General features: G+C 31.9%; 1 protein-coding gene across 16 annotated transcripts in view; it reads right to left on the bottom strand.

Annotated features, from left to right (window-relative positions):
• The window catches only part of LOC139503942 (uncharacterized), an 87,291-nt gene extending 62,212 nt beyond the window's left edge, over positions 1 to 25,079 (bottom strand). For 8 of the 16 annotated variants that reach the window (XM_071293969.1, XM_071293971.1, XM_071293968.1 and 5 more), the window contains exons 1-2: positions 19,055 to 19,243; positions 15,188 to 16,714 (exon numbers count right to left, since the gene is read on the bottom strand). In XM_071293969.1, the coding sequence (XP_071150070.1) occupies positions 15,188 to 15,914 (727 nt within the window). In that variant the 5' untranslated portion in view covers positions 15,915 to 16,714; positions 19,055 to 19,243. Of the gene's footprint in view, positions 1 to 15,187; positions 16,715 to 16,854; positions 16,892 to 19,054; positions 19,264 to 24,807 lie in introns of those variants that run through there. The other 8 variants (XM_071293975.1, XM_071293978.1, XM_071293979.1 and 5 more) reach the window with 3 other exon arrangements.
• Between the last annotated feature and the right edge of the window lie 622 nt (positions 25,080 to 25,701).

The following is a 25,701-nucleotide window of genomic DNA, read 5'->3' as shown; positions in this document are numbered from 1 at the left end:
TAAAAGTATTCGGACGACGACGACGACGCCAACGTGATAGCAATATACGACGAAAAATTTTTCAAATTTTGCGGTCGTATAAAAACTGACAATTTAGGTGCAATTTGGGTATTCTCATGTTAGCAACTTCACAACAGAACTACAAATTTGTTTTCATGACCAAAACAAAAAAAAGTACAAACCTAAAGGCAATAAAATGCTTCGCCATGCACAGCCTGATACAACCTCAGATGTATGTTTAGCATATAAAATATATTTATGTCAGTTAGAATCAAACATGTTTTAATTTTGGATCCTTTAAACTTCAATATGGACTAATTTAAAAACAGGTATCAGGTGAACCCACATATTTCTATTCAGCAGCAGTCTCTAACTACATATATCTCCTTAATTTCATATGATAGTAAGTCCTAAAAAAATATTGAAAATGTGTAAGCAGTACCTTTTTGGTCACTATTTATGTGTTGCGTCTAAATAAGAATTGTAACACTTTATAGTGACTGAACAGGTTAAACAAATACTTCTCAAGAAACAGAAAAAGAAGAGAACTTAAAACAGCACCAGCCATGTCAGTAAATGTATGAATAAAAACTCAGATCAGAATAGCATGGACAATATGTTAGTTCTAATGTACTTGTGAATATATTGTGAGGAAAGATATCAATAATTCTGCAGATAATGCAATTTTATCAAGTGTTTTGTACATTTTCTGTTAAAAATGTTCATAATCAGTGAAACTTTCAAACAGGCTAAACTTAATTTTTATTACTGAAAGTTTCAAACAATGACAAGTGTTTTATTTACCAAATAACTCATGTGTTTCTGTGAGAACAAACAATCATGTGTAATTTTTGGAATTGAAGGGAAAGAAGATCCTTTTGCAGTGCACTTGAGCAGGTCAATTGTGAATATATACTTACTAAATATATTTTCTTCATCATGATACTCACATAGACATTATCAAGAAGTACATATCATTGGAAAAGTGCACAAATTACAGATAAAATATTAAATAAAAAATACCCTATTTTGAGTGCATCTCCTGCCAAATCACTATTTGTTGCATCTATATATAATACTAGAGGAGTATAATCAATGTAAATAAGGTAATTTTTGGAAGAAAACCCCAAAATTTGGAAAAGAACCCTCCCCAATAATGTTGTACCAAAATCAATTCTAATCTTCCTTTTGTGTATTAAAGTTTCATAGAGATCCATTCACTTATACTCAAGTTATTGTCTAGAAACCAAATGTGTCTTCTTGAAAACAACTATGACACAAAAATATGACATGATTACTTTTGTATGCTTGTATTATAAAAAAAGAAGATGTGGTATGTTTGCCAATGAGACAACTATCCACAAAAGACAAAAATGACACATACATTAACAACTATAGGTAACCGTACGGCCTTCAACAATGAGCAAAGCCCAAACCACATTTTCAGCTATAAAAGGTCCCGATAAGACAATGTAAAACAATTCAAACAAGAAAACTAACGGCCTTATTTATGTAAAAAAATGAAAGAAAAACAAATATGTAACACATATACAAACGACAACCACTGAATTACAGGCTCCTGACTTGGGACAGGCACATACAAAAATAATTGTATTTCCCATTTCCATTCTCAATTTTATTTTGCTGCCATTTAAAAACTTGAAAAGTAAGCTACATCCTGTACATGTAACAAAAAAAAATATATATGCAAAAAATAACATAAAACCGACTCTTAATTAGTACAAAAAATTGATGTAGAACTTACAAACTGACGATGATCAGAATTACAAATGTTTGTTTATTAGAGTCTGATTTTTTTTTACGAAAGCCCTTCAGCGCTATCAATTAAACTTATTTAGTCAAAATTGAACACTAGTTTAAAGGTATATCATAACAAATTGGCAAATACAGCCTTATTATCACCTTAAAAACTACTGTGTACGGAGTAACATGTGCGGTTTGGGAAGTTTTATGTTTTTAGATATATAAAAGTTCAATTTATTTTGCATTTCTGAAATATAAAATCATTTTTGGTCAATATCAAAATATTTTTTTTGTCGTATGCTTGAATAGATTTTTTATTCATCAATTTGGGAATCAGAATATTTTTTTCAGGAAAAATACCATTACCCCTCATGCCTTTTCAAGTTCAATGTTCGTTCCCTACACATTTTCCATCTGAACTTATAATTTTATTTTAGACATAAACAATATATTAATGTAGCCTAGGACATTCGTTCTGAACATGCATGAAATATTTGCCACTGGACGTTAAACAACCAACAACCTAATCTATATTTAGGACATTGTCTTAGTACAAAGCTGGCATTTAAGGTAGCGCCTTCCTCATATTATGATTTATGACAAAGTAAACAAAACATAGTATATGGATGGATTGTTGTTCAGTAACGCATTTTATGGACGAAAACATTCATAATGTAAAATAAATATATAGTATATGTACTGGACAAACACTCATGGCTCATCTTTTGGTTTTCTAGACGCGCGTTTCGTCTTCATAAGTGAATTTTTTATCATGTTATTTTTTCTAGTAATGTCACCCTAAACATTATTATGACCCCGAGCTGACCAGTCCAAAAATACATAAAAGATATCAAGAGATCACGAGACAATCAGCATGAGACAATCACATGTGTAACCAAAACTTCAAAGCAAGTTTCTCGTTTGAATTGTTTTACATTGTCATATCGGGGCCTTTTATAGCTGACTATGCGGTATGGGCTTTGCTCATTGTTGAAGGCCGTACGGTGACCTATAGTTGTTAATGTCTGTGTCATTTTTGTCTCTTGTGAATAGTTGTCTCATTGGCAATCATACCACATCTTCTTTTTTATATTCAGCTTATTTTCGTTTTCTTGCCTTTGTTTGTCTTGCAATTATTTCTTTTATTTTGTTTTGTCTGCATACAATTGCTCCAATAAAAGTTTATTGAGAAAGAACACAACTTACAACATAAAAAAAAGTAGAACGACATCATAATATTGGGCTACAATTTATTAGCGTCAAAACATGCGTTGTTATGTGAATCATGTTTAACAAGTGTTTATCGGAATTTGAGGAACATAAATTACCAGTTACATGTTCTTAACGGCAAACAATTTGTTGCTTATCATTAAGAATCGCAAGATGTAGTTGATAATATGATTCGTTGAAATGCAGTAATTGACTAGCGTACACACGGTACTAATATGTCATATATGTCTATGTGCAGTTCATCGATTTTTTAACATTTTACCCTAATTGACAAAAACATGTACATTCCATGTAACTTTGTAATTAACGAGGGTAATCAGAATGTAATTCCAGTCGAAGCCTGAGAAATTACACTCAGACATGCTTTTGATCATTATGCTCCCGACAAAATAAATCAGGAAAAGAAACATGCTTTGAAGTATAACGTGCAACTAGTGATTATATGGAAAATTAAGGAGATACGGAAGATGTAAAAAGATAGTTGAAATCAAAATGGCAACGCCTTGACCAAAAACGGAAACGACCAAAAGACGAAACATAGACAACTAGACAAAACAAACCACAGGAAATCCCAGTGGCAGATCCAGGGGGGGGGGGGGGGGGGGGGGTCCGGGGTTGGAACCCCCCCCCTTTTTTGCCCGATCAATGCATTTGAATGGGAGTATATAGTTGGAACCCCCCTTTTTAAAATGGCTGGATCCGCGCCTGAATCCTTGGGGATCTCAAATGCTCCAGAAAGGTGTGCATACAAATGTATATATCCTGCTTTAAAAACTTCATTTGATTTTGTAGTGAATTATATATTGAGTTTGGTGTGCCTTTGATATCTTTCGCCTCTCTCTTTGTATTGTGGGAGACATCAACGGTATGACGGAAGAATTAGGTTAAAGTTTTCATATCCGCAGCTATCCTTTTTAGCCCAGCAAGCTAGCTTAAATACTGCAATCCTCAAGGTATAATGAAGTGCAACAGAAATATCAGTTTTATCGACATTATATCTCTCTGCACAAGATACACTTAGATTTGACACATCTAAATACGAGACAGTTGATAGTTTTGGCGCAAAATCATGTTTGTAGGTAAAACTATGTTGTATAAATACGTCAGCCAAATGTTTTTCATTAATATGTGTGAAAAATTTAGGAATTTTAGAATAAAATGTTTTTATTTTCGTGTATCTCCTTAGTAATTCGTATTTATCAGTCTGTACTTGATTGCTGCACAGATAGGTATGCGAGGTAAATACCAATATAAAGTCTTTTTGTGTGTCTATAGCAAAATGCTGCCAAGTGTCTATCATTATTTTGCAATTAAATCGTACATAATATTTTTTTCTTGCACTGTCAGCAAAATATGTATCTCAATTTTCACTTGAAAGACATATAGACAAGAACGATGTAATCGGTTAATTGTAAGATTTATATACTCTATAACAAATTCAACCGAATTTTTACTCAAGAAAGAAACTTTCGAGCGGATAAAACACAACTTACTTCGATCCTGTTTAATAATTACAATTACAATTACGGGAGCAGAATCAAAATAAAACTAATTGCATGGGTTTGACATAATGGAGGATAAGTAGTGTTAAAGTAGTTGTGCTCCCTGACGAACGGATCCAGAAATTAAAGTGGAAAAAAAAGAGGGGAAGGGGGTCGAAGTGATTTGAAGATCCCTTTATTTTTATTTTAAAAAAAAGAGTACAATCAACTAAATTTACCTGGAACCCCTTTGTCAGGCAGGTTCAACTTTCTACGCAACCACTTTAAATATTTCTATGTCGCACTCATTGACAGTTTTTTTTTAATATACAGTGGCAAATATTTCAGGGGTTAATCACCTCAACACTGAGCCTCAACAACTCAAATGGGGAAAATATGCGCAGGAAACAACACCTCGGATGAACTCCTTATGTGTTGTTTCCTATACTTGAGATACATCAAGATTGTATAAAGTGTTTTAGCCATAAGAATGTCGTCAAAGGTGTACAGATTCGCTGGGTGCATAATCAGCAATGCATTGTGGGTATTTTGATACTGTGTAGGAAAGCTAACTCAAGTTCTCATGACAACACTGATTGAAATTTGTCAAAAGCCGTTGAAAGAAATGAAAACAAATCACATCATAACAAAGATATGTCTGTGAAACTTTTAATTTTTTGAATCAAAATTTCATGTCAAGATGTCGATAGTTAATAATAAAAACAGTATATTAGAATAATATTGGTTATCAAATGGTCATAATATGCAGATAATATGTCACTTGTTGTGCATGATATTGTTTACATAACATGCCAATTTCATTTTGTACATTTGGATTACGAATTGGATTGTTTTTGTTTTAACTTCACCAATAACTGTGTGCGAATTCATAATACGTTGTTGAATTTTAATAAATGGGGATAATTCTCAAACCTTAGATAAATAAAATTTACTATAAAACATGAGATTAACCAAGAGTGGAAGTGTTAATTAACCTTGTTTTAAAGCTTCACATTGCTTAATTGTATATGTAAGTCTGTTTCACTTCGATCTTAGTGTGTCCCAAAAAAGTCCGCATTTTTTAAGGAAAGAATGAAAACAAGTTTGTATATTGACCAGAGTTGTTATCGATTCGAAAAAACAAGTACGAACAGCAGATAAACATAGTCCTATAGTGGAAAGATCACACACATTGTACGCTCTGAAACAACTTTTCTTAACGATATCAGATATTTAGTCGCAGTGTAAGTACTAGGTTTTTTGAACAAAGGTTAACGTGTTTTTTTTCTTTTCATTCATCACTACACTGAATAAATGGTTCGCTTGAGGAAATTGCAATAACAAAAAGAAAAGATGAAAAAGAAATGCTTTTATCAAACAATATACACAAGTAATTGTTACACTAAGTCTTTAAAACTATATAAGAAATACAAGTTTTTTGTGAGTGTAGATGCATTTTTTCACTTGTCTTTGTCCTTGGCAATTTATGTCTCCTCTGTTAAATAATCAACCGCAGGTCTAGGCACATATATTGAAACATTTCTACTGTCCGACCGTCCGTCATAATTTGCATATGTTTTTCTGTTAGTTGCCACTTAAAATTTTCATGCTATACCTATTGTATTAAAGTTTAAGTATATGTCTAAACCAGGCTTCAGGTTTAGTTCAACCTACTTAAAAGAAGTGATGGTCAAGTCGCTATAAATAGTAAGCGTCATTCTATTTCATATTATTTCACAGAAGATTGAAAATTAAAAATAGCAAAAAATAAGGATTTGACACAAATCTGACTTATCGATACAATTTACTAGCGTATATATCATTCTTCCATGTCAAGCCAGATTTACAATACGCTCAATCTACCTTAACGTCTTGATTTTAAATTGTGTAACTGATATTTTTTAATTATTTATTAGGACAAAGCAGCTAAGTTCGCTTCTTGTTTTTCTATGCTGACATTGAAATCAATATAACTTATATTTTCAAGGATGAAAGATCACCATCTGTCGTAACAAAAAGACACAAAGAACCTGTTCATCAAGTTAATTTCTATGGTCATGGCTTTGACCTTTAGATTTTTTTAACACTTAAAAGGCATTTACTTTTATTACAATGTCTGAAACAATAAATCACATTTATGTAGTTAAGCTGTAACGATGCATGTGTATTGGTGTTTAGTTCATCAAATGTATCTAAGGTATCGGTCACGTGGTATCGGGTGGTTTTCACCGGATACTCTGGCGTCCTCCGCCAAACAAATAAACTCCTCATAGATACAAGGACTAAATTTCATATATACGCCAGACGCGCGTTTCGTCTACAAAAGACTCATCAGTGACGCTCGAATCCAAAAAAGTTAAAAAAAAAAAAAAAAAAAAAAAAAAAAAAAAAGCCAAATAAAGTACGAAGTTGAAGGGCATTGAGATCCCAAATTCCTAAAAGTGTTGCCAAATACAGCTACGGTAATATATGCCTGAGGTAGAAAAACCTAAGTATTTCATAAAAATCAAAATTTTGTAAACAGTTAACTTATAAATATAACAATATCAATGATCGTCAGGAAATAGTCATTAGTTTTGAAAGTGTCGTTAAACATAAATAATCAACCAATCAGTGTAACGATCAGTAAGAATTATTATATAATTACGCTAAGCAGCGGGGAATTGATAAATCAGTAAGAATTATTATATAATGATTCTTGTAGGATATTTACTAAAACACATGCAAGAAACAACAACCATGTCAAAGTAAGATGTCTGAACAAGGAATTACAGCTTCGTCTTCTCATTACTTATCTGTATTTACTTTGTATCAAATTGAAATCCTTTATGAAGAGATTAAAATTATTTCATGTGTTGGTTATTTCATATCTTTACTGCGAGTTCTTGGCATAGATCTGTTATATGCATGCGTATTATTTGAAGAATTTGGCGTTGATTTCATGCAGATCTCTACTAAGTTTTTAATTCAATTTATCCACAGATTAAAACCCCTTGGAACGAATGTATCAACCTGTCTTTTCTTTTTGTCAGTTTGTTGCTGTCTCATTGGCGCTACCTCACATATCCTTTTCCTATTACATTAACATATTTTCGTCTAGAATATGCATATCAATTCCCCGCTGGACGTTAAGCAGCCATACATTATCATCACCAGCATTATTTACTTATAGGTATGGTAGTAAGCGACTTATACTTTGAAATTTGGTCTATACTTCAGTAAATTTTGTTTACTATGTTCAAGAAAATATATTAGAATCTACAAGTTATACAAACATGTCTTAGATTCTGTATTGTGTTTGTTTTTAAATAACTCAGATTGAACATTAGAATAAATAATAAGCACCGAAAACTTCAAAGTGTTAAGTATTTACTTTGTACATCATAATATAGGATGACTTGGCGGGCTACGTTAATCACAAAACATAATCAATGATCGTAAAAACTAATTACACAAGATAATGATAGTATAAAAGTAGATCTTACATCTACACAAAAATGTAGATAGAGAGTGGAGTTAGTACCAAAGACACAATGGTCAACTTAAAACTGTTTTTTCAGACAAGGTTATAAAGTATATGGATAGCCCCGAAACATTATAGGAGTTCAAGAGTCATTTTCACCTTTAAATTTTGGGTGGCTTTCCCTTCTGTTTCAAAGATAAAATGAATTTAATTTAGAACGTTTAGTGTGAAGCTACAGAGTTTGATTTGTTCTAATAAGTTGCGGATCCAGGGTCCCAGAAAAGCCAACGTAAGAAGTGGGACTTCAGTAAGATCTATGCATTTAGCTGATATATATGTTGCTCAATAAGGGAACCCTGGATACTTATCCAATCTAAATCCGCTTCTTAATCCACTCCCTTAATTATTCTTTTTATATTTACCAATTTTGCTCCATTATTTTTCGCCAAAGTTCCAAAGAAAATCCTTTCCAACGGCTTTGGTCTATTTATATAGTGGAGATTTTTATGTGCAAATGCATATTCCCACGAGACAAACCACAAGCCTTTTATATGAAAATATCATATTTTCTTTCTGTTTTTGTACTATTTATACGAAGAATATTCAATTGTATTCTTTCTTTTTACATCACTTTTTATCTTCTGATATAGGTTGATAAACAGATACAAGAACAAGAGTACAAGTTATAGTACTATATGATGGATACTAATTGTATCTGAAACAAAACATTAAGGTAATAAAGATTTCTGCCTGCAGGAAATAAATATCTGTAGCTTTTGGCAAAAAGGCAACTATGAAAGATGAATGTACTTCTATTCGCTGTTAGTCTGCATTCGTTCTACTGTACATGTGGCTTGGAAATGGTATAGAAACACAATTCCATTATAAATTATATCTAGCAGCGACACATCATTTGTGTAACAACAATCAATCAATCAACCCTGTATGCTAAAACATCCCTACTACTAGTATTCTTTTGTAAACATGTTTTATATGCATGTGCTTTGTCGGGAAATGTTTTATTTATTCGTACAAGCTTAAGAAACAGGACAAAAAAATAGCAACATCGCTTAAACCAACGCGGACCGTAAAGAGGACTAACTTTTCCGTTCGCTCTATATAGAAGCTGGATAACAGAGACTTTTGTACATTTTGCTATACTATTACACTTTGTAAAAATCCTATAAATAATGTCATTGTCTTACATTAATTGTATTTGACGCTCGGCTCCATGCATTATTATTTGTTATATGCATTATATTTGTTCATATTCACATACCATAGTGTGTCTTTGAGAAATTAAAAGTTCAAGTTCCAAGTAAAACTTAAGCTAATATTTATTTGCATAAATGTAATTTGTCAAATCAAGTTGGCTGGTTGTAGGATTTATGTTTTCACATAAACATTACACTTTAGATTGACAATACATTTCTGTTTTATTCTGCGGTATTGACACATCCAATTGACCCCTTCAATAGTTATTTAAACGACACACATGTGTTTATTAAGTATATATGAAGATACAATGAAAGGGGGGAACACTCAAAAGTTATAAAGTCAAAGAAAGAAACAGGAAAGAAAAGAAAAGAACGACAAACAACATTCCACGACAACACTGAAACTCTGAGACAAGTGGAAGATTTTGACCCCGCAATAACACATAATTCTATTTTACCAACATTAAATAAGGTGACCCAAAACATAATTTCCTCATGTATTTTCCTGTACCATTTTGTTACATCTATTTCTTTATGCAATTAAGTAAATACATGTAGGTGGTAAAGGGTTAAGTACAATGCAATGTTACATGTTACATTTGGCACCATGTAGATACATATCAATGAATCAGGGAGATGAGACAGTCATTATGATACAACTATCTACTACATCATCATATAGTGTTAAAGATAATAACATGGTTCATAATATATAACATCAAAAGATGCAGGTAAATACGATGCACAATATTCATACATAAAGACGAGTGCAGAAATGTGAATGATAAGGAATTCTACCGAATGATTCTACAGAGTCATGGAACTTGCAAGAGTCTTGATGAGTGTAATTGATTCATTTACTGTTTAGACCATTTTTTAATATTCTTTATTTATTTTGACCACAACTCTTTATTCTTTATATTTCAGCACCTAATTATTTTCTATTCTTTATTTTGTGTGTCAATTTTTGGTCTTTTTATCTTTTCTTCACGTTTGCCTTTTTTCTGAACCTTTTGCCTATTATTCTGAATTCTGTAAACCCCATACAAACCTTAACATGTGAAATGGGGATAGATGGATTTATTAAGTGTTACTTGCGTAGTGTCCAGTGGCAAACAGTATATGCTTATTCCTGACTAAACGTACCATGTTTATATTTATGATATACCTATAAGCTGTATTGCTTCTGGTTTGAAATAAAATATATGACCATTCAAAATGTACAAGTAAATTTTTCTTCTTTTCTTTTTTTTCAAATTAATGGTCGCAGTTTTGAAAATTCAGGAGGCAAGAGGCAGGTCTTTATTGCAATCGAATGTTAATGTAAGAATCATTGATTAGAGGCAAAGGAATACGCCCCTTTAAATGATTTCATCCCTAAAAGACCACGACCAAAAGAAGGTTCAAACAAGTTTAAATGATTAAAATGATAGGACACTTAAATCCCACCTTTTTGATACCTATAGATCTTATATAACAAACTTTATGTAGAGTTTTACACCTGTTCATCTAATATAATAGAGTTCGGACAAAGTTTCATACCAGATAAATAACAACGTATCTCTGTTGATGATATGCTTCAGTAGATTTTACTGTGATATAAAGTTTTAGATCTACTGTTAAATCTAGTTTTACTACTTATAATTTCGATAAGCATGACTTGTTTAAAAGATGAGGCTGTTTATAAGCATAATTCAGAAGTACAATATTGTTGATTCATCAATTTTAGACAAGAATTTGCATTATATATAATATATACTTGGGAAATATGTAAGGACATTTTTATAAGCTGTTTTTGTTCTATAATTTTCATTCCAATTTTGTTTCAAAAAGACGATCTCCCATAAAGCAATGCAAAATATATCAGATGTGATATGACAAATATTCACCAGAGTTCAAATGACGTGCATGGACGTAAGCAAGTATGTCCTAGTACAGTCTTCAACAATGAGAACAAAACCAATACTGTATCGAAAGCTATAAAAGGCACAGACTTGAGACAAAAAGTGAAACGCCTTATGACAAAACATCTTATAATAAAGCCGTATTCATAGTAAAGAAGATGGGCACTGCTTAAACGTTAATCATTCTAAATCTACTTGTCATACTTTTAAAATACCCAGTAAGTAAAGACCTTTAATGTCTCTAGACCTAAATCTATGTTGATCCTAATATTTGTAAAGATAATTTTACAGGTAGGTAGATATTAAACAGGTGTGACCGTTCGACACTTCATTAATTATACATAAAACATGTAATATAATGTATTTATGGTGATACACATCGCATGTTGACATGTTCGACTGCCACAACGAACTGGCAAAATAGTAATAAGTGATAAATGCAGTTTGGAGAATTATAATCCCGATACCTTCCCTTATACTTTGTTTTGCAACGAAATCCGAATGTGAAAATTGAAAACTGATAAATCTACATTAAACTTGAAATATTTTCAACAACTTTGCATCTATGTCTTAAAGATATGTCGTTTTATACACTATAATACCATATATCTTTATTGAACTGTTGAACAAAACTAAATCACAGGTTTTTCTTTTGTACAATTTTGCAATCCCAAAGAATTATTTGTATCTGATTGGCAATATATTTATATGGGGGGGGGGGAGGGGGGATTCATTTCTGAATGTGTGCATTAACTGTTTTTGTCCATACGTTTCTTTTCTTTAAGTGTTTGACCATTATTCCCTATTCTGATAACCCTATACACGACCTCATATATGTACATTGTATTTACTCTTATTAAACTTGAACATGTTGAAGTAAAACAACTTTGGGTGCATCAAACTTAAAAATTAAAATGTCGTTCTACACTATAAACACGTATCTACAGAACTGTCAACTTATATTTGTTCCACCTGACAGAAGTTCCAATGGAAACTTTGTGATAAACATTGTCATAATATCTATTCCTTTTGGAACAAATATTCTATACCATTTATTCCGTTAGGAACATATACTGTAATATTTATTCCTGTGAAAATAATATTCCAGAATATATTTTCCTTTTGGAACTTATATTCACGAAGGAACTTCTATTCTGTGACAGAACTGTTGAACAATTTTTCCTTTGTAAAATTTCGCAATCTAAAAAAATGTGTTTGTATCTGAACGACAATACATGAGGTGGGTGATTCGTTACTGTATTATTATTTTTAAATATCCTTAATTGTTTTGGTCCATTATATTCTATTCAGTAAACCCCATCCACGACCTCATGCATATATTCAGATTGGTAGCTTACATCTCAGCTTACATATGACAGAAGATTTGGGTTTCGATTTTATTGAAGCCTTTAACATGTTTAAATTTTTCTTATGATTTTTTATATAATTACAATATCTTCGAGTTAAACGGTGTTGCCCTTGTATTCTTTACATATACACGTGTAGGCTGTGATCTTTTGTTGTCATTTCGAACTACACCTACATTTTTGTACATGTATGATGTGTAAAAATGTACATGTATTTTATGTAAAACCTACACACGTTTATGCTGCAATTATTGAGCTTGTTTTCATTCAGAACTGCACCTACATGTATGATGTGTAAAAAGGTACATGTATTTAATGTAAAACCCACACAAGTCTGAATCATGCCTATACAACATAATCTCTGAACCGAAAAAATAAGCGTACAAATTATGTCTGCGGTTTAAATAGACTGTGAAAATATGTTTATACGAACTTTCATAATCAAAATAAAAAGTGTTTAATAAATGAAAATAGTTATTTGGCGAGTACATTATTATTGAGGACCGGAAATTGTACACAAAAAATATTAAAATTCATATGCAATGAGTTTATAACCACTAAACATGATTGAATGATATTTTATTAGTTAAGAACAATCATTCAAATCAGAAACTTGTACCTTTAGTATTCGTATGTAAGTTGTATGTACTTGATTTATTTTGTTTCGCAAAACCTAATTCAATTATTTTTTGGCAACAAAATACACTTATAATAATTTCACTGACATATGTGTTACTATGTTCCACATGTGGAGCAGGATCTGATAACCCTTTCGTTTGTCTGAGAACACCCTGTATTTTTGTTGGGTTTGTGTTGCTTTTTGCCATAGCATTGTCAGTTTATTTTCGACTTGTGAGTTTGAATGTTTTTTTTTCGTATCTTTGGTCTCTCTTTTTCTTATATTCACAATGAAGTATGAACACCAAGGGCGGATCCAGCAATTTTTACAAGGATAAAAGGATCCAACCTAGGATAAAAGGATGTTTCCAAATGTTTGTTCCAATTTAAATGCATTGGTCGTTCAAAAAAGGTTTCACCAACGGACCCTCCTTTTTTTGGGATACGTCTTTCTACCTGCAGTATTGACAACCAGCCATTAACACATAATTCTGAGAAAAGATATAATTCCGATCTTAATTATATAAAAAGATTTATTAATTGGACATATGAAGTCCAGTCATGCCAGTGGCAGATATTTCATTTAAAATTACGACTATGCTTCATTTTCACTTCAACTCAGAGAGATTGCAGCACATCGTGATCATAACTGTATAATTGAAACATTTGATTTCATTCATGCATTTTGAGGCCTTTTATATCCGACTATGCGGTATGGGCTTTGCTCATTGTTGAAGACCGTACTGTGACTTATAGCTGTTAGTTTCAGTGTCATTCGGTCTCTTGGTGAAAGTTGTCTCATTGGAAATCATACCGCATCTTCTTTTTTAAAAGTTCTATGAACTGATAATATAAATGATACTCCTGGAGTATAAGCCATACTGGGTTTGTCTCGAATTATACTCGAATGATTTAATTGTTAACGCAAAACTATAACTTTATATAAGTTAAACTAACAAAAAGGGTTCTTGCAGGAGTTTTTACTTTTTTAAGGATAAACATAATATATATGCACCAACTTGGAATCAAGTTCATCCAATGATGCCATAGTGTAAGAATGTGTTAACTATAATGTTTTGAAAAAGGACGGAAGGTGTTTATTTTGACAGAAAAGATTACATCTACGTGCGAAAATGTAGCATTTCTCATTTATTTGATTAATTTTATCTTCTATTAAATAAGAACATGTATATAATGTGCAGTAAACGAAACATATTAAATGTTTTCTGTTGGCAGTCAAGGCGCTAATAATTTTGGAAGCGTGTCAATAGCACAAACAATGTATATGACTTCTTGAATGAAAATCATGTATCATATATCAGCGGTTTTTTATATGGCTTATATATAAAACACATTAGGGATAAAATTGGGTACATATTATACGATACGGTGTTTACAATACTTCCAAAGCTCTTATGTAATTATCTTTAATAAAGCACCCACATTGTTGGCGCTACAAAAGCTAAAAGGCTCAATAGACTAAAAAGGCTCATTTGGCTGATCCTAACGAGCTATTCTATCTGTGTTTAAAGGACAGTTAAAAGATTTTTGGTTGACTAAGTTGTGTAACAAGTTCATATTTCAATGCTTTAAAAAAAAATTAACAGTAGTTAATTCAATATTAAGAGGTTGGAGTCAGTTACCTAATATTGGTTACATAATATCCTGTTTGGGATATAATAGCCTCAATGGGATATAAATTTCCAGAGCAATTTTTTTAAGCATCTACATTGAACAGTGCATTTGTGTTAATACCAATACAAAAATCTTCTGGTCAGCACTTTAATCCACCTCTCCCCCAAAACATAAGCCACTATAGATTGATTCCTCTGAAAACCAGAGAGGCAAATCTCATGAACAATAAAGTACCGTTACTAAACTGTTAGTTAATAGGCTATATATTATTATAAAATAGTGTATGTAAAATGCCTCTGAAGTTTGTATTCAGTATTCGCCTTCTATATTGCAAACAATTTAAGAAAAATGATATTCTTGTTCGCCAAGAGACGACATTGGGTTCCGACGTCGACATCGTAAATCATAAAATATTAAAAAAAAACTGGACCCCTGTGGTGTTCACTTATCGCTATGGTGCGGAGATTTGATGGAATGGTGGACCAGTTTATCATGAAATTGTACTTACCACTTCCGCATCCGGTATCTACCACTTTACACTGGGACCCTCTATCAGAGCTAATGCACAGAGCCTCACCACACGGGTTTCTGGCCTCACAAGCTTCTGGTCGACGATTATCTACGTTTCGGCTGTCGAGCATCTCTCCTCGAACAGGCTTACAGGTGCAGTTGTAATAAAGAACGTTTCGGATGTCACCTCGAAAAACGTTTTTAAACATAACAGATGGCAGTGCCAAGTATCTAAGCTTCGTTCGGAAGTGATCCTGCGGAAGACCACCAAAGAATACATCGTTGTTTTCAGGGATATGAGCAAAATGAATATCTTCGTCTAAAGATATCCTACTATCGGAATTCTGATCCACGGTCAGAATGGTCTCAAGACGGTTTCTCTGAACTTTGACAGTATGCCAACGATTGTCGTTCAACCCAGGTCCGAGCTTGATGTTGATACTGCCGTCCATCTTATCATCAATTTTGTACGTTAATACCACACTCCCCCCTTCTAATACGACCATAAAGAAATTATTTGTTACGTTGTCGCCTTTGTCGTCCGTATACATGAGGAGGGAATCAGCTTGATCCGTCCTGAATTCGAAAGCAATGGAAGCATTGACACACGCATTCCATTTTGGGAATCGAGTATAAGAGTTTTTCTGACCGTTCATGCCGAAAGAGTCCGAAGAGACTGCAAAAAGCAGTGTCCCTAGTAAACAATAAAGAGGAACAAACCCCATATTTGAAAAATCAATGATGTTTTGGATTTCTCTATTTAAATGGATTTCATTATATAATCAAAAACAAACGAAACTTTCACAAGTGATCAATTAAAAAAATCGCTACAGACTATCGAATTGTTTACATAAACAACAAATTTAATGAAGTTTAAATGTTTACGTGTAAGCCTAAAGATTAAATAAACTAGTTTTCTTATCACGTAATCTCAAAAGTTTTGGCTTTGTTACCTCAAGTTGTCCAATTGAGTATTTATTTCCTTTTATAGTAGTTAAAAATCTTTGATTTAATTCACTAGATAATTTGCATATGTACTCCAAGGTTCCTTATTTGAATTGTTTTGCACTTAACGGTATTATTCCGAAATTCTTATACTACAGTCTGGTATCCTATAACTTCAGCTTCACATATGTACTCCGAGGTTTCTTATTTGAATTGATTTGCACTTGACGGTATTAATCCGAAATTCTTATACTACAGTCTGGTCTCCTATGAATCCAGCTTCACATAATAAATCCAGGCTACTGTCAAGTAAATTTATGCACCGGTCCTCTAATACAGTAAAATGTAAATGTCACCCACGCTATACAATGCTGTAATACACAGTAGTGAGAAGTGGTTAAATCTCTCAATAAATAAATCTGTACAATAGTTTATGTATGAATGAATCAGTATTTACCAATCAAAACAGGAATGTGGGTCTCACTAAACACTATTCGGACGTACCTCTTGAGTTATGCTCCATTGATAAGCAATGATATCCGTTCCGCTAGCTTCTCCCCAATACACTGAGTAGTCTAACCTACGAAATACAGTAAGAAATTTAAATTTCAATGGTAAAGAAGTTTGACTTTAAATGTTTAAAAACCCGTCACGGTATGGTGTTTAACTGTCCATAAAATTCGTATAGGATATTAGTGCAATTATAGATTTTTGACTTACCTTGTTCTAAACGCCGGTAGTTGTGTATTATGCATATGCACTGAAAGGTAATTGTTTGTCTAGAGTTTTATGTAATACAAAAAACCTTTGATTTTCGCCGCAGGATGACAGCGTTGTCTATTAAAATCACAAGATTTGACATGATAAAAGATTTTATAAAGAAATTGGGATTGATATTAAAGGTGTATTACAAAAATGTATGATTATTCACTGAATTTAATATCGTACAAAATACATGTATCAAAGTAAATACAACAAGCAACTTGAACTTCAGTATGCAAATTTATGTAATTGCATTGTTTTTTGCCAATAAATCATGCTCCATATTCTTGTTTTGATTTGACATTCATTCATTTTCAGGATCTTTATAAAAAGGCAAATTTTGGCTTGAAGTTCATATAAAAAGAAGGTAACGTTTTTATAAATTTTGTGCCTCTGACGCGATTTTCTAGAATTTCCTTTACCACACAGCAGCGCTCTTACCTTTGAGATTGCAAAATAAGGCTTATATATATTTCAAGACTTGAGGAAATATTTGGCCAAAGAAAAAGAAAAGACAGAAAATCATACAAAGCCTATTTTTTACAGACTTTTCTTACGCCCCTTTCTCTGTTGACGGAATAATCATAGTCATGTATAAAAAGAGAAGGAGAACACTGATAAAAGATCCCAGTCGACAACTTCAGAACAAAATTCTGTAGAAAAAGGTGAATATTAACTGAGACATTGGAAAGTAAATACAATTGAATTGTTGTCCAAGGTTGACCATTAAATGATAAGTTATAACGCATTTGTCAAGAGAAAACCATCTGTAATCGCTTTATATTATAAATGCATATTTGAATTTTTGTGCTTGTAAGCAGGATTTATACATGACTTGCTATGTAGATTACACATGTAAAATAAATATAATTAACATTAAAATGTACTCTAAAATTCAAATAAACTTTCACTGGCCCATCAATCAACAGCAAGTATGACCTTAAATGAAAAAAAAATGTTCTAGTTTATGCTGGCATATGTTTTATAATCTAAAATACAAATGTACCGGGGCACCTTAATCTTCCCTTTCTGGAAAATGTAGAAGAAGATCCAAATTAAAAAGGGAAAACAGATCTGTACACTAAACGAGAACAAATATTTACGGCCTAAAGGTGTAATACCATCATTGACTTCCTGTTAATTTTTCTCTTTTAAAAAAAAAGTGCAGAATTTCTTGTTTCAAAGAAAAAATATCTTGACATTAGTAAAAAAAGTTTCATCTTATCCAGTACTACATGTACTGCAGTCAAAATGTCACATATCATTTCAATGCATATGAGATAATATCCATATCAAGTACTATGGTTTGATGGTACAATGTATTACACCTAATACGGTATCACAATTTCCAAATTCGAAATGACAACACACAGTATTAAAAAAACACCATACCAGTTTAGAAGACGCTAACGCACAGTCGTTGGTCTTGTACATAATTCACTGGAATCGACTGAGAGAAATCTAGTGTCCGACCCCTGTCTCGATCTAGTACAAACCAGGGTTCATTTCATATCACATTTACACGTTCTCGTATTGAGATATGCATCAACTATTTCTCACTGGACGTAAAACTCTAATTCTTTTTCATCATCATCATTATTTTCATCATAATCACCCTTACCTGTCCATCTGTTACCTTTACACAACAGTCTTAAGCATAGGAATGCACTTATCATAGACTATGGTTATTGTCATGATTACTTTGATGCATTTTTAGTCCAGTAGTGTCTGTGCTCAATACTTCATACTCCACCGACTATAGATTAGTCATGATGGGACTATATATAGAAAATTACTTGTCTTTGAATATATAAGATTTAAACCCTGTTAGATGGAACCCTAATTCGAAGTTTGCAACTACAGACTTCTCAAGTAATAGTAACTGAAATAATAAAAAAAAAAAAAAAAAAAAAAAACAACCTCAGAATGTTTTTGACGTGAGATAGCATCTCGGCGATAAACTGAACGGGATGTTTTACTTTCAGTTACGAACTCTGAGTCTATATGCAAGTAAACAAAGAAACTTTGTTGACGGTTGAACTTTTAAAAACATAATACTGTTAAAATTGCTTGTTAAACACTTTTTAAAAAGACTAGACGTCCGCCATGACATGTTTATTACATAAGATACCGGCGACTTTACAAACATATTTCTTACCTGTGATAAAGACTACCTGTCCTTGAATTGTGACTTTAAAACGAGAAAGTGTAACAATCAATAAAGAATTCAAAATAATAACAGACTATCAACATATTGATTTAGACATCATCGAACCATATGAGACATGTAAAAATGTTATCAGCGATGCGTAATTAAATTATCGAACTGCACATATCATAATGAACGTAGAAATGATTAGATGCAGTGATGCGGATCGGCTGGATGTTTGCAACATTGAAGTTCCAGATCGATTACGCTACCGTCTGTCTGTTTTCAAGAGGTCCAAAGTCGGGAATTGCATATTTGTTTAGGAGTTAGTTCTAATGGACTTTGCAGTTTATAAAGAATGCTAGCAACATTTATCTCGCAAGGGATAAATTAATTATATTGCTGTTCTTAGATTCGTAATAATTACATACCGTGTGAAACACTTCCACGACATATTGTAACAACTGTTACATAAAAGAATATGTATAAACATATCCATATCGATTATTGTATTTATAACATTATTTTTCCTTTAACGTCAAGAACTATATATACATACTTTCAATACAAATGATTGAATTTTTTAAGTCCAAATATTTATTTTTTATCTGTCCAATCGTATAGTTCTATTGAAAAAATAACTCGATTGTCTCAGACATTTGGACTGACATTATAACGCGGACTTTCAAATTTTAGGCAGTCAAATGATCAGAACTGACATTTCAAAAACTTTGGACCTTTGTGTGTGCGTCTGTCGCCCGGTAAGGGAAAAACGATCGTATCTTAGAAATGGAGGATATATTTTGATAACATGGCATACCTTTCTATATCCTTTTATCTCTTTTAGTTTAATAAAAAAAAGTTTTGACCAAAAACGTATGATACATTGGATATGTACGAATATGTCAGTTAAAAGTAAATTTTTATTTATATACTACATTTATAAGTCTTAGATCATTGGTATTTATGTCGTATGGATCAAACCGGACTACACAAATGATGACAAAGGTTTTTTTCAAAGGATGATCTTTTGACCACATACTACATGTATCTTTTTGAATGGACCCAATGGGCATTTCTTGACAAATGTGACAGGAAACATAAAGGTGGAAATATATCCCTCTCTTCTCAACATAAATAAAATCAAACAATAGAAAAACGCCCATTGATGTACATTTCATTGCTACTAGTGGTGAAATTAACCATTTAGAAATTTCAAAAAGAAACTATGAAGACTTAATTTAATGCCAATGAATATAAGATAATAGCATAGTTTTTCAACAAACTTTGATCCGTCCCTTGTAGGCATTTATTTTGTGTTATAGATATAACCTTTGCTTAATTTTGTACTGACACCTTCGTTTCTCAAAGTTTTGTGACAATTTTGATAAATTAACATTATGATATCTGGACATATATTATGACGACTGAATTGTGAACAAAAACATATAAATGTAAAAATGACATTACATCAAGAGTTGATGTAATGAGTGTGTGTTTAATCATTCAACCCCTTTTAATAATGTTTCCAAATTTTAAGTACATAGACGTTGCGCACGATATTGGTGTCACTTTGGAAATATGGTTAGAAGGCGGGTTATTCAAATTCAAGCTCTTATCCTATACAATAAATATCCATGTTATGCATATCATTCGAAAGGAAATAAACTACAGAAATCCATTACATAGATGATTTTTTGCTTTATCTATTTTTTAATGAAAAACTTTGCTCATTTCGATGCCTATAACGTCATTTCAAGGGTGTCCCGCTGTTACAATTTTGTTTTATGTGAGTCTTTACAATCCCAGTGCGGATTCATTAGTAAGTAGAATGGTTAAAAATTTTGCAATTGTTTTGTATACATTTAACTTAAAATGAAGTAACAGACGTTTTTAACTTTAAGAGAAGGAAGATCGTCAAAAGAGTTTAAATAAAAAAGAGAAAAAATGTCCCAATTAGCTGCTCAATCCGTAAATTTTTTTTCTGTCTTCACTTTCATAAGATATAACGGACGAAAATGGATTTTAATAATACCAGAAAAATTATACATGTCCCAAAGAAGCTATCTGAAGTCATCATTAAGTAACTGCGGTCTTATTTTAAAAACATCGCCATTTTCCCCGTGTCCAATAAAATGTCCCGATGGACAAAATGACACAAAGAATAATTCGGAGGCTTTTTATCAAACGAAATTCTACTATATCTCAATTTTTTAACACCTGTTAACTGAGATGAATGGAAAATACATTTAATTTCCTTTAAAATGATATGATATGTACTTTTGTTTGAGTTGCAGTTAGAAAATCTGAAACGATCTAAGATGTCCAATGAAATGTCCCCGTAACCGTAATTTGACGTTCGCGTTATAATAACGTTAAACTGTATACGAATTTTCTTGCATATTTGGCATAACATAATTGCATGATATGGTCTGATCTATATAGAATAAAGTTCTCGTTTTAATGCATTAAAATACAGATCTGCATTAATTCATGCATATAAGATGTCAAAATATTTAACTCGGATATTTCATGAAGACAAGGCCCCAGAGGTATAACAAAGAGATAACTTACTAATGACCACACTCCAACTTTATTATAGCAAGATACATTGAAAAAGAAAATGCGATCAAAAGTGAGATCTTCTTAATTATCCTCCTAGGCCAGATAGTATATGTAATTCCTAGCGTCGCTATTAAAAGACATGAATGAAAATTATCACAAAAAAATTTATGAGAAAAAGTACACCTTAGTCGTGAACATTTCAGTAAAACATGCACTCATTTTTTTTGTCGCATCGACTCATTTAACAAAACAGTTTATCAGAGAAATACTTGTATGTCATAAACATTTCAGTATACCTAACGATCATTTTTTATCTACTGTGAGTAGAACAATTCCTAGTCATCTACCTAGCAATATGTGTTTGAAAATAAGGTTATTACATTTAGAAGTAGTGTGGCAGAATGAAGATTATTTTCTCGAATCTCCAACAGAATTGCCTGGTACATAGGCATGTGATGAAACTAGTATATTGAAATTGAAACTTTTCTTTTACCATAATTTGAGAAAGAACGAAAGAGAGAGAGAGTGAGAAAGTAGTTGTTCGACATATATGATGGATGGCACACAAACATGTAGCAGCTAGCTCCAAGGTGTTAATTTACAGACACTCCCAACTCATTCTAGAAAAAAAATCAACCAATCAATCTGCGGTGTAAAGTAGATCTTTTTTTTTTATCTTCGCAGAACGCCACAAAACATAGCTTGAATTTTAATTTTTACATCGCGATGACCGTGAGGGCATTCCGATGTATTGTTGCCATAGAGATTTGACTTTTGTTTTTGACTGGTAACCGATCGTATAAATACCCGGATATCATCGAGTGCAAAGTAATATTTCTTATCGCTCGTTATAAATTCACTTCTTCAATGAACAGAAATTTATGATACGAAAATATAATGTCGTTACAAATATTTATATGCATTAAAAAATGCACACGTACATAAAAATTGTGTTAACGCATGCGGAAGAATATCACTAGAAAGTTGGTTTTTTTAAAATATGAATGTTTACTCAAATACTCATTTATATGTTGAAAATGGAAGCGCGGAACCAAAAATATTGTACAGTATAAAAAATGCATGAAATGCATTCCTGACGGTCCATAGTTGTTCGCTTGAGAAAACACTGAACTATGTAAACATGCACATATAGCAGTTACTTAAAAAATCACATCTAGTAAAAAAAAAAAAAGTTGTATTATTCAAAATCGGATTTCGACCTGCTGGAAATCTGTGATGTAGGTATTGGTCTGTGTAAAAGTTTTCCATACTTTGCCAAATTCTATAATTTCAAATATTTAAAAAAAAAAGTATTGATTGCCGACCCTTTTTTGAAGCTTGAGTTTGTGAAAAAATATCAGATGAAAGAATAGCTTGCAAAATATGTTTCCGAAGGCAAAAACAAAACAATACAGAATCACGGTTCTCATTTTCACAATAAAGTAGAAGATGCGGCCGTATAAGACCAATTACTAATTTCTATATGAAAACAACAATGAGCAAAACCCTTACTTTATAGTCAGCTATGAAATGCCCCGAAATGACAAATGTAAAACAATTCAAACGAGAAAACTAACGGCCTGATTTATGTGCAAAATGTGTAAATTCCTACATAACATTAATTTTCTTAATTATTTGCCTGGTAAAACAATCCTGATTTTTAAAAAAATAATCAATGAAAACATTTTCTTTTTAAAAATAATAATTTAGACCCCGACCAACTTTAAATTATTGAAAGTTGGTAACGGCAGCATAAGAGCACGTATTTCTTTTTCAAACATGATGCACATTTTATAAAGTTTTTTTTTGAGATTTTTAAATAATGATATAGTTTACATTTTCCATAAAATCGGGATTGATGTTAAGATTGTGGACTTACTTATACGTTAAAATAAATAATATGAATTGTAATGTAAGTATAAGTCACTGTTTAAGAAAAATTAAATAAAACCAAATTCTTGGACTTTTATATTAACGTTAGTATACAGTATAATAGTCCCAGGATTAAAGTGTTGATAGAATAAGATTATGAAAACAAAAATAGCTTGCGATATACAACCTACATCTTTCACATAATCAAAGACAAATCAAAAAGCATTTGAATATTAATTGAGGGAGCGAAATTACCAAAGTACAACAAACATATATAAACGTGTAATTGGGGAAAAGAGACGAAACAAGATACGAAATATTTACAATTTCACTGCAAGATAGGAGACGTCTTCTGGCAGAGAGAGCATTGCTTAATTTTAAGAAATAGAAGAAACTGATTGTTGAAGGCCGTACAGTGACCTATAGTTGTTAATTTCTGTGTCATTTTGATCTCTTGTGGGGAGTTGCCTCATTGGCAATCATACCACATCTTCTTTTTATATATTTAAATCATTTTACAAGACATCAAATTGTCATTTTGTGCTATTGTTGCAGACAATTCTTCGCAAAAAATAAAAATTGTTCATGTATCTAAAAATTTTTTTTTAATTCAATGGAATTTTGCATTTGCACCGCGGCTTGAAAAAATAAAACCACATAAAGAAGCAACTTCGAACATCTCTTTACTTTAAGCGGCATTTTCACAGGAGTAGAATATAAGGTCAACGTTTGAAACTGTCCCTGGAACAACGTCAAAATCGTCGTTTTATTAGGAACGTCGTGTAACGCAAAGTGGCACCAATACCGTGCGTAACGTCATTATAGTCTGCTAAAATAAAGTTTTGGTTAAATATATTTATTATGAATAAATAATGAAAAGTGAGTAAACATGTCAAGGTGGTTAATGTTTCCAAGTATTATTTAGAGCCAAAAAAGTAGAAATAAATCAACAACAATAGGGAGGGGCGACAATTCAGTCAGCAAGATTTGTGATTGCAAAAATTGCTTTTTTTCAAATTCAGAATGAGTTCTAAATAGTTAATGTAAAAAAAAAATTTCCTGAAAAAAAACTTGAATTGAAATCACCAAAGTACCAAAATACGTTAACCAAATGAACATGTGTAAAACAGATTTAACAATTCTCTTTCTAGGGTACGAAGTTGATTAAATCCGACAAGAAATGATACCACAGAAATCTTTTCAAAAACGTAATGTTAAAAGAAATATATAGCGAAAAATAGCAAGTGACGAATACAGGCGTATATGCATATTATGTATGTTATCAAAGTAACCTATCTCTAACACTACTTATCATAACAACTTACCATATGTATATCACATTTACTTCAGTGCGAATAGTAAATTCCAAAAGTCACTTTTTCATGGTTATCAAATAACGACACTTGTTTTCCCGCCTAATGAATTCAACTTATCTAATAATCACATATCAGTTTGAAGAAATGGTAAATTGCGGAAATATTTTCTTAACAATTTGTATAATATACAGACGATTGCAGTGCGTGCACAAAATGCACAATTGCACGTGAATAGAGTGACAAAAAACGTCTGCTTGTATGTTCTGCAAGTTGCCGAACAATCAATGTTTCGTAGTTAACTGTGAGACACTTTGCACAGTAGGGGAGACTGCTCAGGGAATAATCACTTCCAGATGGGACATATGTACTAATCAAAATTTTTACTGATAATTTCAGAGGGTAATGATAATCATTATAATCGCGGCGACTTTCTTTGGATATATGATATGTTGCCCGTGGACGTAGATCCGTGTTCACAGTGGAAATCGGAAATCTGTTTGATACTATAAGGATTTGTATTTATATAATTCTAATTATTACATAATTCTAATTATTATAATAAAATTTATTATTATATTTGATTAATCGATTATCAAATTTCGTCTTTTGAAACTTTTATCAGCTCGTACGGACGTTTTTTTTCAAAGAAAGAAACTTTCATTAGAGAATAAAAAGGATACTTTTTAGGGATAATATATTATTTAAGAATCTGAAAAGTTTGATGAAAGAAAAATAACATTATTTAGGCGTATATATATACAGCTTCATTTATGTATCTTGTTTTACAAAAACTTTATTAAAAATGCTAAAACAACCCATTTTTTTTATTTGATATGATGTGTTCATAAGTTTGGTACAATTTATCAGTGTTTATGTTAGATATAAGAAGACGTGGTATACGTG

Source organism: Mytilus edulis, chromosome 14 (genome assembly GCF_963676685.1).
Source record: "Mytilus edulis chromosome 14, xbMytEdul2.2, whole genome shotgun sequence".
NCBI classification, from domain to species: domain Eukaryota; kingdom Metazoa; phylum Mollusca; class Bivalvia; order Mytilida; family Mytilidae; genus Mytilus; species Mytilus edulis.
Note: the sequence above shows the minus strand (reverse complement) of the source record. Positions and strands in the feature narration are given on the sequence as shown.